The 23138-nt window shown below is 49.3% G+C and overlaps 1 protein-coding gene across 1 annotated transcript in view; it reads left to right on the top strand.

The window, feature by feature from the left end:
- Positions 1-23138, top strand: part of mvp (major vault protein) — a 62209-nt gene that overhangs the window by 17794 nt on the left and 21277 nt on the right. Inside the window, 10 exon segments of the mRNA XM_069926880.1 lie at positions 3963-4044; positions 9118-9259; positions 9554-9749; positions 19721-19841; positions 20820-20951; positions 21422-21516; positions 22081-22212; positions 22214-22273; positions 22275-22319; positions 22822-22947. Of these exon segments, the coding sequence (XP_069782981.1) occupies positions 3963-4044; positions 9118-9259; positions 9554-9749; positions 19721-19841; positions 20820-20951; positions 21422-21516; positions 22081-22212; positions 22214-22273; positions 22275-22319; positions 22822-22947 (1131 nt within the window).

Here is a 23138-nt window from a genome sequence, read left to right as displayed (position 1 = left end):
AGAAGAATATAATGAAGACAAAACAGAAATATTATGAACTAGGTGAAAAAACACACAAAATCTTAGCATGGCAGCTTAAGACAGAGCAAACTAAGAAAATGGTATTGGCAACAAGGAAAAAAAACAAACAAATTACATATAATCCAAAAGAAATTAAGGAAAACTTCAGAGAATTCTATGAACAATTATACCGAACTGAAAACGAAGGGAAAGAAGGGAAAATAGATGAATTTTTGACTAAAATTGAACTACCAAAACTACAAATAGAGGAACAAAATAAATTAACAGAACCATTTGGAACAGTAGAAATACAAGAGATAATAAAAAATTTACCAAATAATAAGACACCAGGAGAGGATGGACTCCCAATAGAATTCTACAAAACATTTAAAGATCTAATAATACCGCCCCTCCTGGATGTAATCAACCAGATTGATGAGACACAAAACTTACCAGATTCATGTAAAACAGCAATAATTACAGTGATACTAAAACAAGGGAAAGATCCACTCTCACCAGCGTCATATAGACCAATATCTCTGCTAAACACAGATTATAAGATAATAGCTAAACTATTAGCAAACAGATTAGCAGAACAGGTACCGAAAATGGTAAATTTAGATCAAACTGGATTTATCAAAAAAAGACGCACAACAGACAATATTTGTAAATTTATTAACTTAATTCATGCAGTAGAAAGAAATAAAGCACCGGCAGTAGCAGTTGCTTTAGACGCAGAGAAGGCCTTCGACAGATTAGAATGGAATTACTTGTTCAAAGTATTGCAAAAATTCAGTTTACCGGAGAAGTATATTAATTGGATTAAAGCATTATATAAGGGACCGTTAGCGAAAGTGACAGTAAATGGACATGTATCAAAGCAATTTAACTTAAGCAGGTCAACGCGGCAGGGATGCCCACTATCACCATTATTGTTTGCGCTAGCTATAGAACCACTAGCAGAATCGATAAGAATAGATAATAATATAAAAGGAATAAAAATAAAAGACAGGGAATATAAAATCAGTCTATTTGCGGATGATGTGATAGTGTACTTAACAGAACCAGAACTATCAATAAAAGAACTATATAAGAAATTGAAGGAATATGGAGAAGTGTCGGGATACAAGATAAACGTAAATAAAAGTGAAGCAATGCCTATGAATAACGCGGATTTCTCAAAATTTAAGGAGGAATCCCCATTCAGATGGCAAATGCAGGCAATAAGATACCGAGGTGTGCAAATAAACAAAAATCTAGGCCAATTATATAAACTCAATTACAATCCACTAATGAAAAAATTACAGGACGATTTAGAGCATTGGAAAGAGCTACCACTAACACTGATAGGAAGGATAAACTGTATTAAAATGAACATTTTTCCAAGGATACTATACTTATTTCAGGCATTGCCAATACAACTGACAGAAAAATTCTTCAAAGAGTTAAAGAAAATAATAAGGAGATTTTTATGGAGAGGGGGGAAACCGAGGATAGCACTAGATAAATTAACAGAATGGTATAAACAAGGAGGCTTACAATTGCCAAACTTCAAAAATTATTATAGAGCCGCACAATTAAGGTACCTATCAGATTTTTATCAAACAAGGGAAAAACCAGACTGGACGAGACTAGAATTAGATAAAATAGGGGAAAAGATACCTGAACACATATTATATAAATGGGACGAAAAATTGGTACAACATAGAACTTCTCCAGTATTACACCATCTCCTCAATATATGGAAGAAGATTCATGTAGAAAGAAATAAAACAAATTATCAAATACCAATACTAATATTGACGCAAAATAAGCTACTCCCTTTTACAATAGACAACCTTTCCTTTAGAAAATGGGAAAAAAAAGGGATTAAAAGAATAGAAAATTGTTTTTCAGGAAGTAGATTCTTATCCTTTGAACAAATGAGAGATAAGTACAATATAACTGGAGATACAGCGCTGGCATATTACCAACTGAGATCCTACTTGAAAGATAAATTAGGAAGCAATTTGAGTTTACCAGAGAAAAGTAACCTTGAATATGTGATTACAGATACAATGTTAATCAAAAGATTTATAACAAATATGTATATTAAACTGCAAGAAAAGGAGAATGAGGAAACAAATGGTAAAACTAAACAAAAATGGGAACAAGATTTAAATATAAAGATAAAAAAGGAAACATGGGAGAAATTATGTTCTGGAACGATGAGAAATACAATAAATACGAGACTGCGTATGATACAATATAATTGGTTACACAGACTATACACTACACCGCAAAAGTTAAATAAATGGGACCCAACAGTATCTGATAGATGTTTTCGATGTAAAAAAGAAAGGGGAACAACAATTCATGCAATCTGGACATGTGAGAGAGTAGAAAAATTTTGGGATGATCTCAATCAGATATTAAATGAAATAACAGAAAACAATATACCAAAGAATCCAGAGATCTTTCTCCTAAGTAACATAAAAAATAAAGAATTTGGAATTGACTTGGAAGATGCACAAAAAAGATTTGTTAAGATAGCCCTAGCTGTAGCAAAAAAATGTATTATGTCAACCTGGAAATTGGAAGATAATTTGAAAATACAACAATGGTATATAGAAATGAATAAATGTATTCCATTAGAAAAAATAACATATAGTTTAAGAAATAATATTGAAATATTCGAACAAGTATGGGAGCCTTACATTAAATACAATAGCGAAAACCTACCGGGAACAAACATTACCTAAGTTGATGGAAGGAGAAGAAAAGAAAAGAATGGACTCATTAGAATTTCTGGTGTATTTTTGTTGAATGACAACATTGTCTGACTGAATTAATGCAACCTAGATTGTATACCTAAAATGGATGAGAGGGGGGGGGGGTGGGGGGGTGGCTTGGGAGGAGGGAGGGGGGGGTGGCTTGGGAGGAGGGAGGGGGGGGAGAAAAAGTCACTGTAAATGTGTGAAAAAGAAAAAGTGTATATCATGGCTATTGTGATTTATGGTGTGAAAAATAAAAAATTAAAAAAAAACCTTCAGCAGTGGGACCATGGCTTATATTACCCAAAAGTTTACTTCAGATCTAATCTCTTTGAACAAATGATTTAATTATCTTTAAGGTCTCCTGACAGTCTGCGACCAAAAAAAGACAACTACATTTCTTGACCTCATGGTGGAAGTTGGATAATATCTACTGATTCATTTGCATCCCTGGGCCCCATAGTGTAAATTTAGATAATGTATTCCAGTTCAACTGCATCCTGGGCCCTATAGTGGAATTGAGATTATGTCTTCTGATGCAACTGCATCCCTTCTTTCATAAGCTAGTCTAAATCCTCCATTACAACCCCTCCCGAACTCTGTAACCCTCCCCAGTCCCCAACACCCCTCCCTGTCTCTGTGACTCTCCCTTGTCCCCTACACACCTCCCAGTCTCTGTAACCCCCTCCGGTCCCCTACACCCCTCCCTGGTCCCCAACACCCCTCCCTGTCTCTGTAACCCTCCCTGGTCCCCAACATCCCTCCCTGTCTCTGTAACCCTCCCTGGTCCCCAACACCCCTCACTGTCTCTGTAACCCTCCCTGGTCCCCAACACCCCTCCCTGTCTCTGTAACCCTCCCTGGTCCCCAACACCCCTCCCTGTCTCTGTAACCCTCCCTGGTCCCCAACATCCCTCCCTGTCTCTGTAACCCCCATTGGTCCCCAACACCCCTCCCGGTCTCTGTAACCCCCTTCGGTCCCCTACACCCCTCCTGGTCTCTGTAACCCCCATTGGTCCCCAACACCCCTCCCGGTCTCTGTAAGCCCCTCCGGTCCCCTACACCCCTCCTGGTCTCTGTAACCCCCTCCGGTCCCCTACACCCCTCCCGGTCTCTGTAACCCCCATTGGTCCCCTACACCCCTAACTATCTCTGTAACCCCTTCCAGTCCTCTGCTGATGAGTGAAATCTCTCTGCTTTTCCCACGCAGATGGTTCTGTTTCTAATGTGCACTGGGAACGAGCTATTTTATGCCTCTCTCTACGTTCTGCATTTCACGGAGGGTCCAAGGGGTGAGTTATTCCTCCCTTGAATGTTTGCCAGACCCTTCAGGAGCACCCCCTCGTTCATAAGACATAGAAGCAGAAGTCGGCCAATCGAGTCCGCTCCGCCATTTTAATCATGACCCACTCCCACGGCTGACAACCATTCTTCATATTCAGCTGTACATCGCTACAGCATAGGAAACCAGGCCATTTGGACCCTCTAGTCTGTGTCAACCATAATCACCCTAGTCTCTACTGACCTGCTCCCCCACGTACCTGTCCAATTTATTCTTAAAACACACGATCGAGGCTGCGTTCACCAAGTCAGATGGCAGCTTGTTCCACACTCCCACCACCTTCTGAGTGAAGAACTCCCCCCAACCCCACTAATGTTCCCCCTAAACCTTTCCCCTTTCAGCTTAAAACTATGATGTCTCATACTTATCTCCCCTTATCTAAGTGGGAAAACCCTACTTGCACTGACTGTCTGTACCCCTCATAATCTTGTAAACCTCGATCAAATCTCCCATCGTTCTTCTACGCTCCAGGGAATAAAGTCCCAACCTGTTTAACATTTCCTTGTTACTGAGCTCCTGAAGTCAGGGCAACATCCCAATAAATCTTCTCTGCATCTTTCCATCTTATTGCTATATTCCAGAATTGCACATAATACTCAAAATTTGGCTTCACCAATGTTTTAACCAGCTCCTGACTTATAAAGGCCAATGTGCCAAAATCTCTCTTTACAACCTTATCGACCTGTGACGCCACTTTCAGGGAATTATGTCTCTGTATTCCCAGATCCCTTTGTTCTACTCCACTCCTCAGTGCCCTACCATTTACTGTGTACATCTGACCTTGGTTTTCCCTTTCAAATTGTGCTTGTCTGCATTAAATTCCATCGGCCATTTTTCAGCCCATTTTCTCAGCTGGTCCAGATCCCTCCACAAACTTTGAAAACCTTCCTCGCTGTCCACACTGCCACCAATCCCAGTGTCGTCTGCAAACTTGCTGATCCAATTCACCGCGTTATCATCCATATCGTTGATCTACACCTTTCCTTCTTGGTCTTGGTGCCCTTCCAGTAAATCATCCCCAAACCCTCTCCAACACCAGCCCATCTTTTCTCAAGTACGGCGCCCAAAACTGTACCCCGCGCTCCAACGGAGGTCTCCCCAGGAGGGCTTTATAGAATCTCAACATCACATCCCTGCTCTTGTATGCTATCCCTCCAGAAACAAACGCCAACCTTCTTCACCACCGAGGTGGCCAACTTTCAAGATGTCTGGCACAAGGACCCCTGAGTCCCTCGGCACCTGGGAATTTTGAATTTTCTCTCCATCTAAATCATCATCTGCCAGTCTGTTCCTCCGACCAAGGTGCTTGACTGGACACTTCCCGACATGGTGTTTCACCTGCCACCTCTTTGCCTGCTCTCCTGATCTGGCCAAGTCTCTCTGCAGCCTCTCCTGGTCCTCAGCACCACTGATTTTTGGCATCTTATGCAAATTTAGGCATATTCCCTGCTCCGAATCATTGATACACAATAATTCCTCTCCTCTCCCTAATGCCCCTTGCCATCAGGAGGTGCAGATTCCCAAGGGGACCAATATCTCCAGGGTCAAAGACATCGTTTCCCTCCCTCCCCTCAACCACCCTCCCAACATCTCTTACTCTCGAAAACACCCAAAAAATTATTTAACAACTCCTCCCCCACCCCCACCACACCAAGCCCCCGAATCTCTGGGAAACCCCAAGGAAAATGTCACTGAAGCCCCCCCCCACCCAGTGAGACCACAGAACCGCAGAACATTAGATGACAGAAAACATGCCCTTCGGCCCTTCGAATCTGTGCTGAACTATGATTCTTTCCTGTCCCACTGGGCTGCCCAGTTCATAACCCTCTGTACCCCTCCCATCCACATGCCCATCCTCTGCAATGTTAAAATCGAGCTCATATTCACCCCTTCAGCTTGTTCTCCACCCCCCCCCCCCACACTGCTCTCTGTGTGAAGAAGTTCCCCTTTAAATTTTTCCTCTGGTTTGTGTCTCACCCCCCCCCCCAGTGGGAAAAGCTAACCTACATTTACTCTAACCCCCTCATCATATTAAACACCTCAATCGAATCTCCTCTCATTCTTCTACACTTCAGGGATTAAAGGCTGAACCTGTTTAACCTTTCCCTGTAAGTCAGTTCCTGAAGTCCGGGCAACATCCGAGTAAATATTCTCTGCATCTTTTTATCTTATTGAGATCTTTCCAAAACTGTACACAATGCTCCAAATGTGGCCTCACCAAAGTCTTGTACAATTTTATCATAACATCCCAACTCCTGTACTCAATACTTTGATTTATGTGCCAAAAGCTCTCTTTACAACCCTGTCCACCTGTGACTCCACTTTGAGGGAATTATGTCTCTGTATCCCCAGACTGTTCACTTTGGACGTCCAACCTTGGTTTGTATAATACCTCACACTTGTCTGTATTAAATTCCATTTTCCATTTTTCCCTCTTCTACACCCACCCTCCCCCACCTCTTCCCACCCACTATCCCCCCCCCACCAGCAGTGCCTGGTTTGGATGTCGGAATGTTCCGTTTCTCCCTGTGGCTGTCCACCCCGGTCTGGTTGGCCAAGTCGCTGGTGAGCCTGGTCCAGCTTGGCGCTGCTGCACATAACCTGGGCTCTCTGGACCAATGCCAGCGGGCAGGAGTCCTCATGCCGGGGGTGAAGGGGGAATGAGCGAGGGGGGAAGGGAGAGAGAGCGCGAGGGGGAGGGCGAGAGCGCGCGAGAGGGGGAGAGTAGTGGTGGGTGGGAAACGCGAGAGGGCGCGCTCGAGGGGGAGTGGAAGAGAGCGAGGGGGAGAGCGTGCGAGATGGCGGAAAGAGAACGCGAGAGGAAGAGTGCACGAGGGAAAGAGCGTGCGAGGGGGAGGGTGCACGAGAGGATGGAACGTGCGAGATGGCAGAAAGAGGAGGCGTGCGAGGGGGAGATAGCGTGGGAGGAGAGGGAGCATGCGAGATGGTGGAGAAAACGCAAGAGGGAGCGCATGATACGGGGAGAGATCGCGCGAGAGGAGGGAGGGGGAGAAGGAAGAGAGGGGAGCGGAGCGAGTGCATGGAGGGGAGGGGGAGGAGGAGGGGGAGGAGGGGGAGGGAAGAGGTGAGCAGGGAGAGAAAATATGGAGGGGGGGCGCAAACTATCTCCCTCGACCTGTGAGACTGGGAGGTTGACGTTGGGGAACTGGTGGAGAGGGGTTGTGGATCGAAAGGGGGAGGGGAGATGGCGTATCTTGCGATTGAAATCCCCTTCACCCACTTTGGATGTGGAGATTCCTGGGAAAATAAATCAGCCACCATCACCTTGATCTGTGTTGTGGTTTTTCTGGGGGGGGGGGGTAAGAGAAGGGGACGGGGGGAGGGGACGGGGGGAGGGGAGGAGGAGGTGCAAGGGGAGAGGGAGGACGGGAGGGAACGGCCTCAGCTGGTCCCACCGTGACGCAGACTGCGAAAGAATGCTTGGGCGGGGGTGTTTCTCAGCCCCGGTGCACTGTGGGAAGCGCCCCTCGCCATTGTCGGCCAACTCGGGGCCAGGTCCCCGGCCAAAGATGGTCGGAGGAAGCTCCCGGAATTGCAGCTACATTAGTGGGGCTGCCAGGTTTGACCTGCACGAGTCTTGGGTGGTGTCATTGATCTCGCGCTGGGTGGATGGAAGGGCGGGGCCTGAAATCAGACGTCACCAGGCTTGTGCACATCCGGAAGGGCGTCGGGACTGGACGGCGGTGAGTTGGCAAGAGTCCGGTGACACGGAACTCCCCAAACACCCCGGCTGAACGTCTGCTCGTATCCAGACACTGACCCCCACCCACAACTCTACTCACCCACCACTCTCCCCCTTCCCCACCCCTCACAACTCACCCTCTTCACAACACTCCCCCTTCCCCCAATACCCACAACTCTTCCCCACCCACCCACTAGACTCCCCATTCCCCACTTGTCTCCCCTTTCCCTACCCACCCACCACTACTGTACCCCTTCCCCTATCCACCCACCCACCACAACTCTCCTCCTTCCCCACCCACCACAACTCTCCTCCTTCCCCACCCACCACACTCTCCCCCTTCCCCACCCACCACACTCTCCCCCTTCCCCACCCACCACACTCTCCCCCTTCCCCACCCACCACACTCTCCCCCTTCCCCACCCACCACACTCTCCCCCTTCCCCACCCACCACACTCTCCCCCTTCCCCACCCACCACAACACTTCCCCACCCACAACCCTCCCCTTTCCCCACCCACCACAACTCTTCCCCCTTCCCCAACCACCACAACTCTTCCCCCTTCCCCAACCACCACAACTCTTCCCCTTCCCCAACCACCACAACTCTTCCCCCTTCCCCAACCACCACAACTCTTCCCCCTTCCCCAACCACCACAACTCTTCCCCCTTCCCCAACCACCACAACTCTTCCCCCTTCCCCAACCACCACAACTCTTCCCCCTTCCCCAACCACCACAACTCTCCCCCTTCCCCACCCACCATGACTTACCCCCCCCCCCCCGGCTGATTTCCCCCTCCTCCAGAAAAGTGGCTGGTTGCGATAACAGGAAGTTCAGGAGGGGTGGGTGGTGGAGACGAGAAGGTTGAGTTGAATTCACCATTGGCCTGAAGGATGGGGATGTCAGGCAGATGCCAGAGGGGATGGGGTGGGGGCAGGGTAAGGGAGGGGGCAAGGGAGATGAGGGAGGGGGAAAGTGGTGCGGGTGGGCAAGTGGATGTCCCTGATATAAATGGAGTGTTTGAGAAGGGAAGGGAGTGGGAAGGGGAAGTGAGGGGTGGGGTGTAGAGAGAGGGTGATTGAGGAGGGGGGTAGAAAGAGGGAGAGGAGAAGGAATATGGGAAGGGGAGATGGCAGGGAGAGAAACATGGGTGGGAACAAGGGTGAGGGTTACAGAGACAGGGAGGGTGTAGAGGACCTGAGGGTGTGACAGACAGGGAGGGTGTAGAGACACAGCGAAAGGGTGTAGGGGTCTGGAGGGGGTTACAGAGGTGGAGGGGTGTAGGGGACCACATTTTACGGGTCACTGCAACTCCCCAGGTTGTGATTTGCCAGTGAGAGGGATGGAGGATTCGATCATCCGTATCGCTCCCTATCACTACATCCATGTACTGGACCAGAACACGAATGTGGCTCGCATCGAGAATGGTCCGAAAACCTACATCCGGCAAGACAATGAGAGGTAGGGAGTAAGAGGGAGGAAGGGGGGAAAGATGGATGGAGAGAGACGGGGATGGGGAGAGGGGAGATGGGAAGGCGGAAGGAGGAGGAGGGAGAGGTGTGATTTGTGTGGGCAGGATAGGCGAGGGAGGGTGAGAGGAGCAGGGAGATTGGGTGCAAGCAGACGGGGCTAGAGAGAGGGGAGAAGGGGGTAAGCCAGCGGGATAGGGTGGGAGTGATGGGGAATCGAGAGAGTGGGGAGAAAAGCCTGTGATCACTGATTCTCGCCCTCTTCTCCCCCCCCCCCCCCCCCCAGGGTCCTGTTCCCCCCAGAGCAGATGGTGACTATCCCACCCCGTCACTATTGCGTGGTGGTGAACCCGGTTGTCCGTGACCGTGAGGGCGTGCCGGTGTGCGACGGTTTCGGCCAGGCCCGCCTCCGCCACGGCGACCGGGAGGTGCGGCTCTCGCAGGACCCCTTCCCCCTCTACCCCGGCGAGGAGCTGGGGCAGGTGAGTGGGGTGGGAGGGGTCTCCCCCCCCCCTCCCTTTTGAATTTATTTTTGGCAGCAGAGCAAAGGGGATCGAAACTGAAATACTGTCTCCTCTTTCACAATCAGGACTTATGGATGGATTTTGATGCTGAAATGTGAGACGGTATTTTGAAGACTTGTCACGAACAAGTCATGAAATTTGATCTTTTGCAGCAGTATCAAAGAGAAAACATTAACTGTCAAAATAACTGCACAAAGAGTCAGGCAGTATCTGTGGGTCATCGATCATCCAGGAATCTGGTGGCGGAGGGGAAGAAGCCGTCCTTGTGCCGCTGAGTAGTTCGTATTCAGGCTCCTGCACCCTTTCCCCGATGTTAGCAGAGTAAAGAAGGCCTGGCCTGGGTGGTGGAAGATAGAGGCTGCTTTTTTAAGAAACCCCACCCCATGTCAGCGTCCTCGATGGAGTGAAGTCTGGTGCCTGGGGAAGACGTGGTGGGTGGTTTGGAAGGGGGAGAGTTGTGGTGAGTGGTTGTGGAAGGGGGAGAGTTGTGGTGGGTGGTTGTGGAAGGGGCAGAGTTGTGGTGGATGGTTGTGGAAGGGGCAGAGTTGTGGTGGGTGGTTGTGGAAGGGGCAGAGTTGTGGGTGGTTGTGGAAGGGGGAGAGTTGTGGCGGGTGGTTGTGGAAGGGGCAGAGTTGTGGGTGGTTGTGGAAGGGGCAGAGTTGTGGGTGGTTGTGGAAGGGGGAGAGTTGTGGTGGGTGGTTGTGGAAGGGGGAGAGTTGTGGTGGGTGGTTGTGGAAGGGGGAGAGTTGTGATGGGTGGTTGTGGAAGGGGGAGAGTTGTGGTGGGTGGTTGTGGAAGGGGGAGAGTTGTGGTGGGTGGTTGTGGAAGGGGGGAGAGTTGTGGTGGGTGGTTGTGGAAGGGGGAACATCATGGGGGATGGGTGGGGGGTGGAGAAGGGGGAGAGTTGTGGTGGGTGGGGAAGGGGGAGAGTTGATGTTGCGGTTTATTCTTGCCCTGAGAGTTGGCGCCTCCGTACCAAGCAGTGATGCAACCATCCAGAATGCTCTCCACGGTCCACCCGTAGATGTTTACGAGAGTCTTCGGTGACGGGCCTGTGTGTGTGTGTCTATTAATATAAAACTTTGAAACAGTTTCAACTCTGGCCTCCACCCCCCCACCCCCCCCCCCCTTCCACTGCAATGAGTGAATGTGAATCAATACTGAATGGGAAAGAATTCTCCAATCAGTATCACTTCTTCAGTGTGTGCTCGTCACTCTCTGATACAGTTTAAAGTGGTTTGTAGGGCCTGTATGTCTAAGTGGAAGGATCCAAGCCCACCCCCTCGTCTTCAGCGGCTCTCAGCTGTCACGTTTGAGAAAATCCAGAGTCGGACATTTGCCGACGGTTCATTCAGAGTTTCCCTATGGCTTCAGAATCCTAGTTTTGCACTGGATTCTCTCCTTGTTCCTTATGGTGAATTTGGTTTCAACAGGAAGCCCAACTGTATTAGAGGAGTGACCCCCAGGATCGGCACTGTTTGCCATCTCTATTAGTGAGCTGGATGAAGGGATGGTTAACTGGATTAGTGAGCACGTAGATGAATCGAAGATAGGTGGCATGGGGGACAGTGAGGCAGGTTTGCAGAGCTTGCAGAGGGATACAGGCTGTATAGAAGAGTGGGAGTTTAATGCTGAGAAGTGTGAGGTGCTACAATTTGGTTGGACAGATCGGCAAAGGTCAGACACATTAAATGGTAGAGAATTGAGGAGTGCAGTAGAACAAAGGGGATTTAGGAATCCTGGTATTTGGGCCTTCAGAGTATCGAGTTCAAGAGCTGGGATGTGATGGTAAAGTTGTACAAGACATTGATGAGGCCACATTTGGAGCATTGTGTGCAGTTTTGGTCACTGAAACGACAGGAATGGATGTAAACGGTATAGAGAGGAAGTGGAGGAGGTTTACGAGAATGTTGCTGGGGTTTCAGGGTTTGAGTTACAGGGAATGGTTGAGCAGGCTGGGGCTTTATTCCCTGGAGTGTAGAAGAATGAGGGGTAATTTGATCGAGGTGTTTAAAGTGGTGAGGGTGATAGACAGAGTAAATGTGGACAGGCTTTTTCCACTGAGAGCAGGGGAGACTCAAGCCAGTGGACATAGATTGAGATTGAAGGGGGAAACATGAGGGGGAATTTCTTCACTCAGAGGGAGGTGGGAGTGTGGAACGAACTTCTGGCCCAAAGTTGTCGGTGTGGACTCTATTTTAATACTGAAGGAAAAGTTGGGTAGGAATATGGATGAGAGTGGCATAGAAGGGTATGGCTGGGTGTGGAACGAGGTGGGAGGTGGACTAGATGGGCTGAACTGGCCTGTTTTGGTGCTGTAATTGTTTTTAAAATTCTCTTTTATTTCACAAGAGGAAAAGTTGTTTACATCAATTGAAAATGATGCTGAAGAAATTATAATGGGTCACAAGAGATGGCAGAGGAACTAACGAGTATTCTGCATCAGTCTTCACCGAGGAAGACAATAGCAATAGACCTGATAGTCAGAGGTGTCAGGGAATAGAATTAAGTACAGTCAAGATTACCAGAGAGAGAGTGCTTAGTAAGCTAAATGGACTAAAGATAGATAAGTCTCTCGGACCAGATGAGGTGCACTCACGAGTTCTAAAGGAGGTGGCTTTGGAGATTGTGGAGGCATTGGAAATGATTTTCCAAAATCAATAGACTCATGGGTCCAGAAGATTGGAAGGTCACAAACGTAGATCCGCTGTTTTAGAAAGGAGGGAGGCAGAAAAAAGGAAATTATAGGGCTATTAGTTTGACGTCAGTAGTTGGAAAGTTATTGGAATCGATCCTCAAGGATGAGGTTATGAAATACTTCAAAGTGCATGGCATGATGGGTCCAAGCCCGCATGGGTTCACAAAGGGAAGATCCTGCCTGACTAACCTATTGGAATTTTTTTTGAGGACATCTCTGGAAGGATGGATAAGGGAGAGGTTGTGGATTTGGATTTTCCAAAGGCCTTCGATAAGGTGCCTCATAAGCTGCTTCTGAGCTCATGGAATTACAGGAAAGATATTAGATTGGGTGGAGCATTGGCTGATAGGTAGAAAACTAAGGGTGGGAATAAAAGGGTCCTATTCTGATTGGTTTTTGGTGACTAGTGGTGTTCCACAGGGGTCGGTCTTGGAGCCGCTTCTTTTAACAATGTATACTGATGATTTAGAAAACTGGATTGAGCAGTTTTGTGGCCATGTTTGGAGATGACACTAAGATGGATGGAGGAGCAGGATGTGTTGAAGAAACCGACAGATCGCAGAGAGACTTGGACAGTTAGGGAGAGAGGGGCAAAGAACTGGCCGATGAGATACAATGTGGAGAAATGTGCAGTTGGACATTCTGGACGAGGAAATAAACAGGCAGATTATTATTTGGATAGGGAGAAAATTCAAACTTGGAAAGGGTAGAGGGATGTGCAGGATAACCTAAAGGTGAACCACCAGGTTGAATCGGCAGTAAAGAAAGCAAATGCTATGTTGGCGTTCATTTCAAGGGGAATAGTGTAGGGTTTTGGGTTCCTTATCTTAGAAGGGAGGTAATGATGTTGGAGAGAGTCCAGAGAAGATTTACCAGGATGATTCCTGGAATGCAAGGGCTAACGTATGAGGAACTATATTCATTTGAGTCGAGAAGAACAAGAGGGGATCTCATCGAGAGATTTCGAAGAGTGAAAGGATTGGACAGAGTTGATGTGAATAAGATGGGTGGGTGAATCTAGGACTAGAGGGCACGGTCTTAGAATGAGAGGGAACCCATTTAAAACAGATGAGGAGAAATTTCTTTAGCTAGAGGGATTTGTGTAATTCGCGGCCACCTCTGGCCATGGAGGCCCAATCGTCAGGCTTTGGTGGGGGGGGGGGGTGGTGGGGTGAGAGATTGGTTAGTCAGGGAATCGATGGATGTGGGGGCGGGGGAAAGGTCAGAACTTGAAACTGGTAGTGAGAATGGTTTGGCTCAGGGTGGAGCAGGCTTGATGGGCTGAATGGCCTGCACCTGTCTCTTGCCTTGTGAAAATAATATACAAAAGGTCGTCAGGTATCTTCAAATTTCACCATTGAATCAAATATGTTTTTTTTTCCTAACCTGAAACAGGATGGAGTATGAAAAAACCATTGGGGCCGTAAAATGGAGTTTACTGGGCAATTAACTCGGTTGAAGGCCCAGCGGACTGGGCTGTTTGAAAGGGCCGAACCTGGTTAAAATCTATCTGGGTCCAAGCCACACCTTGAGCCAGGGAACCCAGTGGAATCTACCCTGGGGAACCCGGCAGAGCCTACCTTGAGGAACCTGGCGGAGCCTACCTTGAGGAACCTGGCGGAGCCTACCTTGAGGAACCTGGCGGAACCTACCTTGAGGAACCCAGCGAAGTGTACCCAACCCTCCACCGATTTGAAAGGGGAAAACTGCTCAGCCTGTTACTCTGGAACTTGGAACAGAAAGAACATGGGAGGGTGGGGGCAGTTAGCAGAAGATTCCCTGCGGCTTTGGGACATGTCACTCACTGCGTTACCGGGGGGTGGGGCGTTGGTGGCGTGTCCCTGATATGCCATAGACATGTATTATACTAATACTGGAATTTTATTAACAGACTCTCAACCACCACAAAACTGGCCAGTGGGGAAGCATCTCCATCTGTTGTACCAGTCGGGTGGAGCATTCTACAGCCAGAGCCAATAACAGCTCCATACCTGAGAAGGAGTCAGTATAATACACCCCCCATTACATCATCACATTCACCCCCCCATAAAAATAGACCAATTTTAATAAAATACAAAAAAAAGCAAAATCATGGAAGATCAAGGGTTAGAAACAGAATTAAGGAGAACACAGATCAGAGAGAAAACCAAGCTGCAAGCCTGAGGTAATACAGGGCGACTCCACTCACTGATCCTGGCCAAGATTAGAAATGGTCATAACAGAGCCTCTGTGGAGGCTTTGAGATTCATGTTGATCTTTGCAAGGGCATAGATGGAGGAGTCTTCTCTCTAACCGAAGGACTTCTGTTGCCAGGTGTGGAAGGGAGCAGCGAGCGCGAGGAAACATTCCCATGAAGAGGGTATTGCTCCTTGAGTGTTTCTCGTGACGGGGAGGGTAGAGAAGGAGTCAGATCAGTGGAAGGGCTAGCAGGCTGCAGACCAGGGGAGGCTAGATCCCTAAGAGAAAAAGCCATCAGGAAAAATAACATGAGCATACTGCAGATTAGCATGAATTAGTTGAACACAGGTCAGCTTTGCTGCGTCTAACATGTTTTCCTAATAAAACTTTTCTGGGCTTAAATAGCCAAGTCGGCAATGTCGATCCAGTTTTCGATTTTCTAGGGAAAATAAGACGTTGGTGAGGAGTTTGATTGGTAGCTGTACAAAGCAGTGTACAGATAGAGATTAATGCTTCTAGCAGCACACCTTGCCAGTGGCTGGTGGGGACCTTGTGATTTTAGCGCTAGAGTGAGAGCTTTCCAGATTGTACCGTTACTGCATTCCACTTGACCATTACCCCGTGGGTTATAGCTTGTAGTATGACTAGTAGCTATCCCCTGTAAAGAAGGTACTGCTGAAGTTCAGAACTCACGAAAGCTGACCCTGTCACTATGAATGAAGTTGGGTTAACTGGAAATCATATCAAGACATTTAATAACAACCAACAGAAACGTCACCACATGGTAATAGCGAAGGGGAAACAGGAGAATTCATCAATGATAAGGAAGTAGGTATTCTTATTATTTGAGGGTAGTGGTCCTTTAAAATCCACGCTGAGGCGTTCAAATGGTCTAGACACCTTAATCAATACGGAAGCGGAAGGTTTATAATAGCATGGTTTACACTTCACACAGATGGGACTTGTTATTTTCTTGATGTCTTCTAGTGAATTCGGCAAATTGAGGGATTTCACCATAATGATAAAATCCAGTGTCCCCCTGGGTGACATAATTCATCGTGAAGGCATTTCAAACGGTCCAGTTACAGACTTGCACAGGCTATGCGAGAAAGCGTGTCCCGAGGGTCATTTAATTTTCCTGGGTGATAAGAGTATATTGTAATAATAAGTAGAAAGCTCAATTCACCAACGCATGATTTTATCATTTTTAATCTTTCTCTTCAATTTAGTGTTGAACTTGCAGGCAGCAGATTTTTGATCAGTCAGTAAAGTGAATTTCCTTCCAGCTAAAAAGTGTCTCCAGTAGCAAATGGATTCTACAATAGCTCATGCTTCCTTTTCAATAGAGGATTGCCTGACCTCCAGCCTGTGTAATGTCCAAGAGAAAAAGGCCACAGGTCTGCCAGCTTGATTTAGCGTAGCTACTAAGGCCCAGTCTGATTCCACTTGGAATAATAAATCCTCATCAATAGCTGACCATGTCGCCTTGGCTATATCCTGTTTGATGTGTTCAAAAGCACAGAAGGCTCCTTCAGACAGGGGAAAACTAGTAGTTTTAAACAGTGGCCATGCTTTATCTGCGTAGTTGGGTACCCAATGAGCATAATAGGAGAAAACCCCAGGCCACACTTGAGGGATTTCTGTGTCGCAGGTGGGGGTAGATCCATGAGTGGTCTCATCCTCTCTGCGTCTGGGCTGATCTCCCCTTTACTCACTACATAGCCTAGTATAGCCAGGCGTTAAGTGCGGTATACACACGTCGTCGTTAAGGGTTAAGTGCAGATGCTTGGTTACCTGGAGGAAGTTTTGTAAGTCCTTGCCAGATATAGTGACATTGTCCAGATAAGGGAAGGTGGCTTGTAGGTTATGAGCATCTACTAGTTTATCCATCTCCCTTTGGAAAATGGATACACTGTTGGTAACTCCAAAAGGAACTCTTTTAAACTGAAAAAGTTTGCCATCTGCCTCAAAAGCGGTCAACTACCATTCTTCTTTGTGAATACGCACCTGATGATAAGCTGATTTCAGCTCAATTGTGGAATATTGTGCAATCTGGTTTAGCATGTCTGAGATACGAGGCAGGGGATAAGCATCTTGTTTCTAGTTTGGCTGTAGTCCACGACCATTCTAAGTGTGCCATTTTTGATGACTACAACTTGTGCGCGACAAGGACTTGGACTGGGTTCGATGATTTTTTCTTTCAATAAACATCTAACCTCGTCCTTAATAAAGAGTCTGTCCTCTTTGCTGTCACACCTAGTCTTTATAATTATAGGCTTACAATCCGGGGTTAGATTGGTAAAAAGACATGGAGATTTAATTTTTAGAGTCAATAACCTGCCAACAGCCTCTTGGGGTACCGTGATCGATAGTAATGGGCTGTTAAATGCCAATACGATACTTTTCATTTGGCATTGGAAATCTAATCCTAAAACCATCAGAGCTCACAGACTGGGGAGCACATGCAATTTGAAGTCTGTCTATTCATTTCCCTGGACCTTCAGGGTTATCTTACAGCAACTTGTTACATCTCAGTTTAGTCCAGAACAACCCATACAAATTCTGCGCTTAGACGGATATAAGGTAAGATTCAGGGCGCTAGTGGTCATGACTGCCCGAATCGAACAATAGGTTCCCCTTTTACCTCCACTTTCATCGTGGAATGCTGCAGGTTGTGGGGTTCATCTTGATTAATCGTTTTGGACGCTAGAATAGGGTCTCCCCGCGGCGATGATCTGTCGGAGTTCACCTCGTTGCTGGCTGTTCCACTTATGATTTCAGTAGAAGAAGAAGAAGAGCAAGATGAATCATTGGTTCTCCAGGTCAACATAGCAGTGTTGTGGCAGCGCCCAGGTTATTAGTAGCGCTGAACGTTTCTTATTCTTCAGCTCACGGCATGAGACAGGCAAGGAGTCTCGTGCATGGCAGGATCTGGCCCAGTGCCCTCGCTTTCCGCAGTTGGCACAATTGGCTTGCCGGGTGGGGCACTGAGAGTGAACATGTAACGCCAAACTGCAGAAGTAGCATTTTCTGCAGGGGCTTTTATGCTGCGGTGTAATATCGCCCAGCAGCGGATCATCGCCACGGGTGGGTCTTGGGGGGGGGGGCTGCTTCAGCACCTCTCTCTTTCTCAAGAGCTTTAGCACCTTATAGAGCAGACTTTAGGACCTTTGCTTGTTGCCCAGGGTTTCCAGTAAACATTGCCTGATGTACCCCAACTTCAATCCAATTATGAATGCATCCAGCATCAAGGATTCTCGGTGGGCTTCAGCCATGACAGCAGCGCAAGCACAAGCTCCAGACACCCCTTTTAGTGCGAGCGTGAAGGCATCTTCGCTCTCTCTGGCTTCTTGTCTTCAAGTGTGAAGTTGATGTCTTGCAAACAAGGTGTTCTGTGGCTTTATCAACAATAGGTTCTGGGGAGATTCAGTTCATTCTGGTAGACAGCTGTTTCCCTAACTACAGAGTAGCTCTCCAAGGAGGCCCACAAGATGGACCATTCTCGCCGTGTCTTGCACAACATTGTTCACTCGCAGGTTTGCTTCGAAACATTGGAACCAGTGGTGCAAAATTTCTCCGGCTCGGGTGGCATCTTGATCAATCTGGAGTCTTCCAGGGTTCAGGGAAGTATCCACAATTGAGAGTCAGTTAATAAAATTGATATGCCATAGACATGTACCAGATAGTGTTATACTAATCCTGGGCTTTTATTAATGGACTCTCAGCCACCACGAAACTGGCCAGTGGCTGGTGGTTGGAGTTTTCCCATTTGAGCAAGATGGTCTTACCCCACAGGGCAGAGACCCATTGCCCAGGTACAGGGAAACTCCCCAACCACGTCTGGGTCAATTGATTGGATTGGGTGGAAGCTGCACCTGGACGATGTCTTTCCAACAGATCAAGATTCGGTTTATTGGAGTGATAAAACAGGGTCGTTTAACATGAAACTTCTTTTCTCCCTGATGCAAGGCAAATAGACTCACCCCACCCCACCCCAACCCTGGCAGGAACTGCCAGAAGCACCTCTTACATTCGGACAGAAGGAAACAAAAGAGGGTCCCCCAAAGTCCAAACCATCGGTGACCCCAAGCTCCGGATCTGAACCTCTGACACAGTCAGGGACCCTTCGGCGCCTTCACATCCAATACACAAAACCTTTCCCAACTCCCCATCTTGTCGGTATACCATTATGACCTCCCACACTGTCCACAACACCTCCCAGCCTCCCATCCTGTCTATCCCATTATAACCTCCCACACTGTCCACAACTCCTCTCCCAACTCCCCATCTTGTCTATATCCCGTTATAAACTCCCGTACTGTCCAGAAAACCTTCAAATCCCCATCCTGTCTATATCACATTACAATTTCCCACTCCCCATCCTGTCTGTATCCCACTATATTCTCCCAGCCAGTTACCAGCGGTCCACATCCCTGGGCGCCCCTCGCATGGAGTTTCCAGGTGCCCGCCTATCTCTCCCTGCCCCCTGTTGTCTCCTCTGTGGGATGGTCTTCCCCTCCCCCCTGCTCCAGTCCCCAGAATCTGCAGCCCCTTGTGACCACTGCCATTCAGAAGAACAGGCCCCGGGGCCACGAGATTTCAACTAAAGCCCCCCCATCGTTCCAAGCCCAGGCAAAGCTGACAGCAGCCGACTGGGTGGTGGGAGTGCCAGATCTCCACTCCCGTGGGTCCGCATCTGTCACAAGTAGATTACGATTAGAAAAGATAGACACCATCTTATCCTTGGACACCATCTTATCCATGCACCACTTTGAATGGGATTAATGAATGTCGGGCACATATAGAAGATGTTTTCACCGGTTTAACAATCATATCACATAGATTCCTCAGCCTCCCCCCCCCCCCTCCCCTGGCACCTCCCTGATCTCTCCACCATTGGAGGGGGGTCGAATCTTCCATTCCCATTGCTGGGGGATTTACCAACCTGTTCTCAACCTCCATCCCCACACTCTCTTCCCACCTCAAGCTCTTCCCACCTCAATCTCTCCCCACCATCTCCCTCTCTCTCTTTCTCCCCCACCCTCAACTCCAGGTAGCCACCGCTCTACAGGTGGTGAAGACAAACACCGCTCTCCACCTCCAGGCCCAGCTTGACTTCGAGGATCAGGGGGAGAAGCGAGTGGCGGGAGATGAGTGGCTGTTCGAGGGTCCAGGTCTGAAATCAACTCTGAAACCCCCTTCCTTCCCCACTCCCTCTCTGTAAACATTCCTCTCTCTGACACCTTCCACAGTGTCCACAACACCTCCCCCAACTCCCCATCCGGTCTGTATCCTGTTATATCCTCCCGCACTGTCCACAACACCTCTGCCAACTCCCCATCCTGTCTGTATCCCGTTACAACTCCCACACTGTCCACAACTCCTTTCCACTCCCCATCTTGTCTGTATCCCGTTATAAACTCCTGTACTGTCCACAAAACCTTTGCCAACTCCCCATCTTGTTGGTATCCCATTATAACCTCCCACACTGTCCACAACTCCTCTCCCAACTCCCCATCCTGTCTGTATCTCATTATATTCTCCCACACACTCCATCACACATCTTGCAACTGCCCATCCTGTCTATATCCCATGAGAACATCCCACACTATCCACAACACCTCTCCAATCTCCCCATCATGTTTGTATCCCATTAAAAACTCCCACACTGTCCACAACACATCTCCGAACTCCCCATCCAGTCTGTCTCCCGTTATAACCATCCACACTGTCTGCAACATCTCTCCCAACTCCCCCATCCTGTCTATTTCCCGTTAGTATCTCCCACACTGTCCACAACAAGTCTCCTAACTCCCCATCCTGACTGTACCCCGTTATAAACTCCCACACTGTCCACAACACCTCTCGCACTCCCCATCCTATCTGTATCCCGTTGGAATCTCCCACACTGTCCAAAATAACTCTCGTAACTCCCCATCCTGTCTGTATCCCATTATAACCTCCCGCACTTTCTCAAACTCCCCATCCTGTCAGTATCCTGTTATCATCTCCTGCACTGTCTGCAACTCCTCTCCCAACTCACCATCCTGTCTGTAACCCCTTATAGCTTCTCACACTGTCCACTATACCTCTCCCAACGCCCCCATCCTGTCTGTATCCTGATGGATCCTCTGATTCTTCCCCCACCCTAGGGACGTACATCCCGCGGACGGAGGTGGAGATGATCTGCTCCATAAACGCCATTGTTATCCGCCACAACCAGGGCCTGAGACTGCGGGCGAGGAAGGACACACGGGATCGTGACGGACGGGACAGGGTGACAGGTGAGGACCCGTGAAGTTGGCTGGAGTGAGCGGTGAGGGGAGCGTGCAGAGGGAGAGGTGAAGGTGAGGGTGGAGAGGGTAGGGTGCGGAGGGAGTCGGGCGGGTGCGGAGGGTCGGGCGGGTGCAGAGGGGAAGGTGCTGAGGGGGGATGGGAGGGTGCGGAGGGAGAGGGGAGGGTGCGGAGGGGGAGGCGAGGGTGCGGCGGGGGGAGGGGAGGGAGCGGCGGGGGAGGGGATGGAGCGGCGGGGGAGGGGAGGGTGCTAAGGGGGGGAGGTCAGGGTGCTGAGGGGGGAGGGGAGGGTGCGGCGGGAGAGGGGAGAGGAAAGAACATCTGGGTCTGTTGAAGGAAAAACAGGGGGTGGGGTGTTGCTCAAGGAAAGTGGGAGGGGTTGTCCTTGGGTGATGTTCTGATGTGTCAAACATGTCCACTCCCCAACCCACCTCTCCCTTCCTCTTATCCTCTCCAACAGGGGAAGAGTGGATGGTTCGGAGGGTGGGAGCGTATCTCCCAGGAGTTTATGAGGAAGTTTTGGATGTTGTAAATGCCTTCATACTTACGGAAAAGGTCTCTCTGTTCTACAACACTCCCCACCGTTCACCGTGTCGGTCCCCGTACCCCGAGGTCTCTCTTTTCTACTACACTCCCCGTCATTCAACGTTTCGGTCCCCGTACCCCGAGGTCTCTCTGTTCTTCAACAATCCCCACCATTCACCGGGTCTGTCCCCATACCCCGAAGTGTCTCTATTATACAATACTCCCCACCATGTTGGTCCTCGAACCCTGAGGTCTCTGTTATACAATACTCCCCACCATGTTGGTCCCCGAACCCCGAGGTCTATCTGTTCTGCAACACTCCCCACCATGTTGGTCCCTGTACCCCAAGATCTCTCTGTTCTACAACACTCCCCACCATGTCGATCCCCGTACCCTGAGGTCTCTGTTATACAATACTCCCCACCATGTTGGTCTCCTAACCCCGAGGTCTATCTGTTCTACAACACTCCCCACGATGTTGGTCCCCGAACCCCGAGGTCTATCTGTTCTACAACACTCCCCACCATGTCGATCCCCGTACCCTGAGGTCTCTCCGTGTTCCGCGATGCATCTCACTACTCTCGTTTCCTGCAGAGAGCCCTCCATCTCCGTGCTCTGCAGGCCATGAAGGACATGAGGGACCGGGTGAGGCGGACGGGTGAGGAGTGGCTGGTGACACTGGCTGAGGCAGAGGCCTATGTTCCGGGTGTGGAGGAGGAGGTGGTGGGGTCAGGTGGAGGTGACCACGCTCGGGACCCGGCAATACTGTGTGGTGCTCGACCCCGTGGGGGGCCGATGGGAAGCCGCAGTTGGGGCATAAGCTGGTGGTCAAGGTGAGGACTCCCTCCCTCCCTTTTCCCCTCCCGCTGGGACACCCTCTCAAACTCCCGTCTCCCTCCGGGGCAACCCTCTCCTTGTCACCCCTCCCTATCTCCCTCCGGGAGATACTGGGTCAGTGTCTCGCCCCCCACCTCCCACACCCATCTACCGCCAGGACAGCCCTCTCCTGGTCACCCCCCTGTCTCCCACTGGGTCGACAGCCCTCTGCTCACCCACCCCTGTCTCCCACTGTGACCCCCCCAACCTGCCTCCCTCTTGGTCCTTCCCTCTCATTCTGAGAGGCCCCTCCCTCAGGCAATGCCTTCCAGCCCCCTTCCCCGGGAAGCTTCACCATTCACTGGGAAGCTCCCTTGCTTTCCCTCCTCTTTCTTCCCCCTCCACCTCGCCGAACCGGGCTACATTATCATTCTTGTCCCCTTCGGAGTGGGGGGAAGCTCTTTCATTCGAACAGTATGATCCCTCACCCTCTGCACCTTCACCCCCCCCCCTCCCCAGGGTGAGAAGTCGTTCTTCCTGCAGCCGGGGGAGCATCTGGAGGCTGGGATTCAGGACACGTATGTCCTGTCGGAGGAGGAGGGACTGGTCCTGAGGGCAGTGGAGGGTTTTGAGGAGAAGGACGAGGTGTGTGGACGGACACATCCCCCCTCCCCCTCTCCCCACCCACACTCCCCAACCCCTCTCCCTCTCCCCACCTTTTCCCCCTCCTCTATCCCCTTTCCCCATCTCTCCCCCCTTTCCCCCTCCTCTCGCCCTCTTTCCCCCTCCTCTCGCCCTCTTTCCCCCTCCTCTCGCCCTCTTTCCCCCTCCTCTCG

The sequence above is a fragment of the Narcine bancroftii genome, chromosome 3 (genome assembly GCF_036971445.1).
Source record: "Narcine bancroftii isolate sNarBan1 chromosome 3, sNarBan1.hap1, whole genome shotgun sequence".
In the NCBI taxonomy this organism is placed as follows: domain Eukaryota; kingdom Metazoa; phylum Chordata; class Chondrichthyes; order Torpediniformes; family Narcinidae; genus Narcine; species Narcine bancroftii.
Note: the sequence above shows the minus strand (reverse complement) of the source record. Positions and strands in the feature narration are given on the sequence as shown.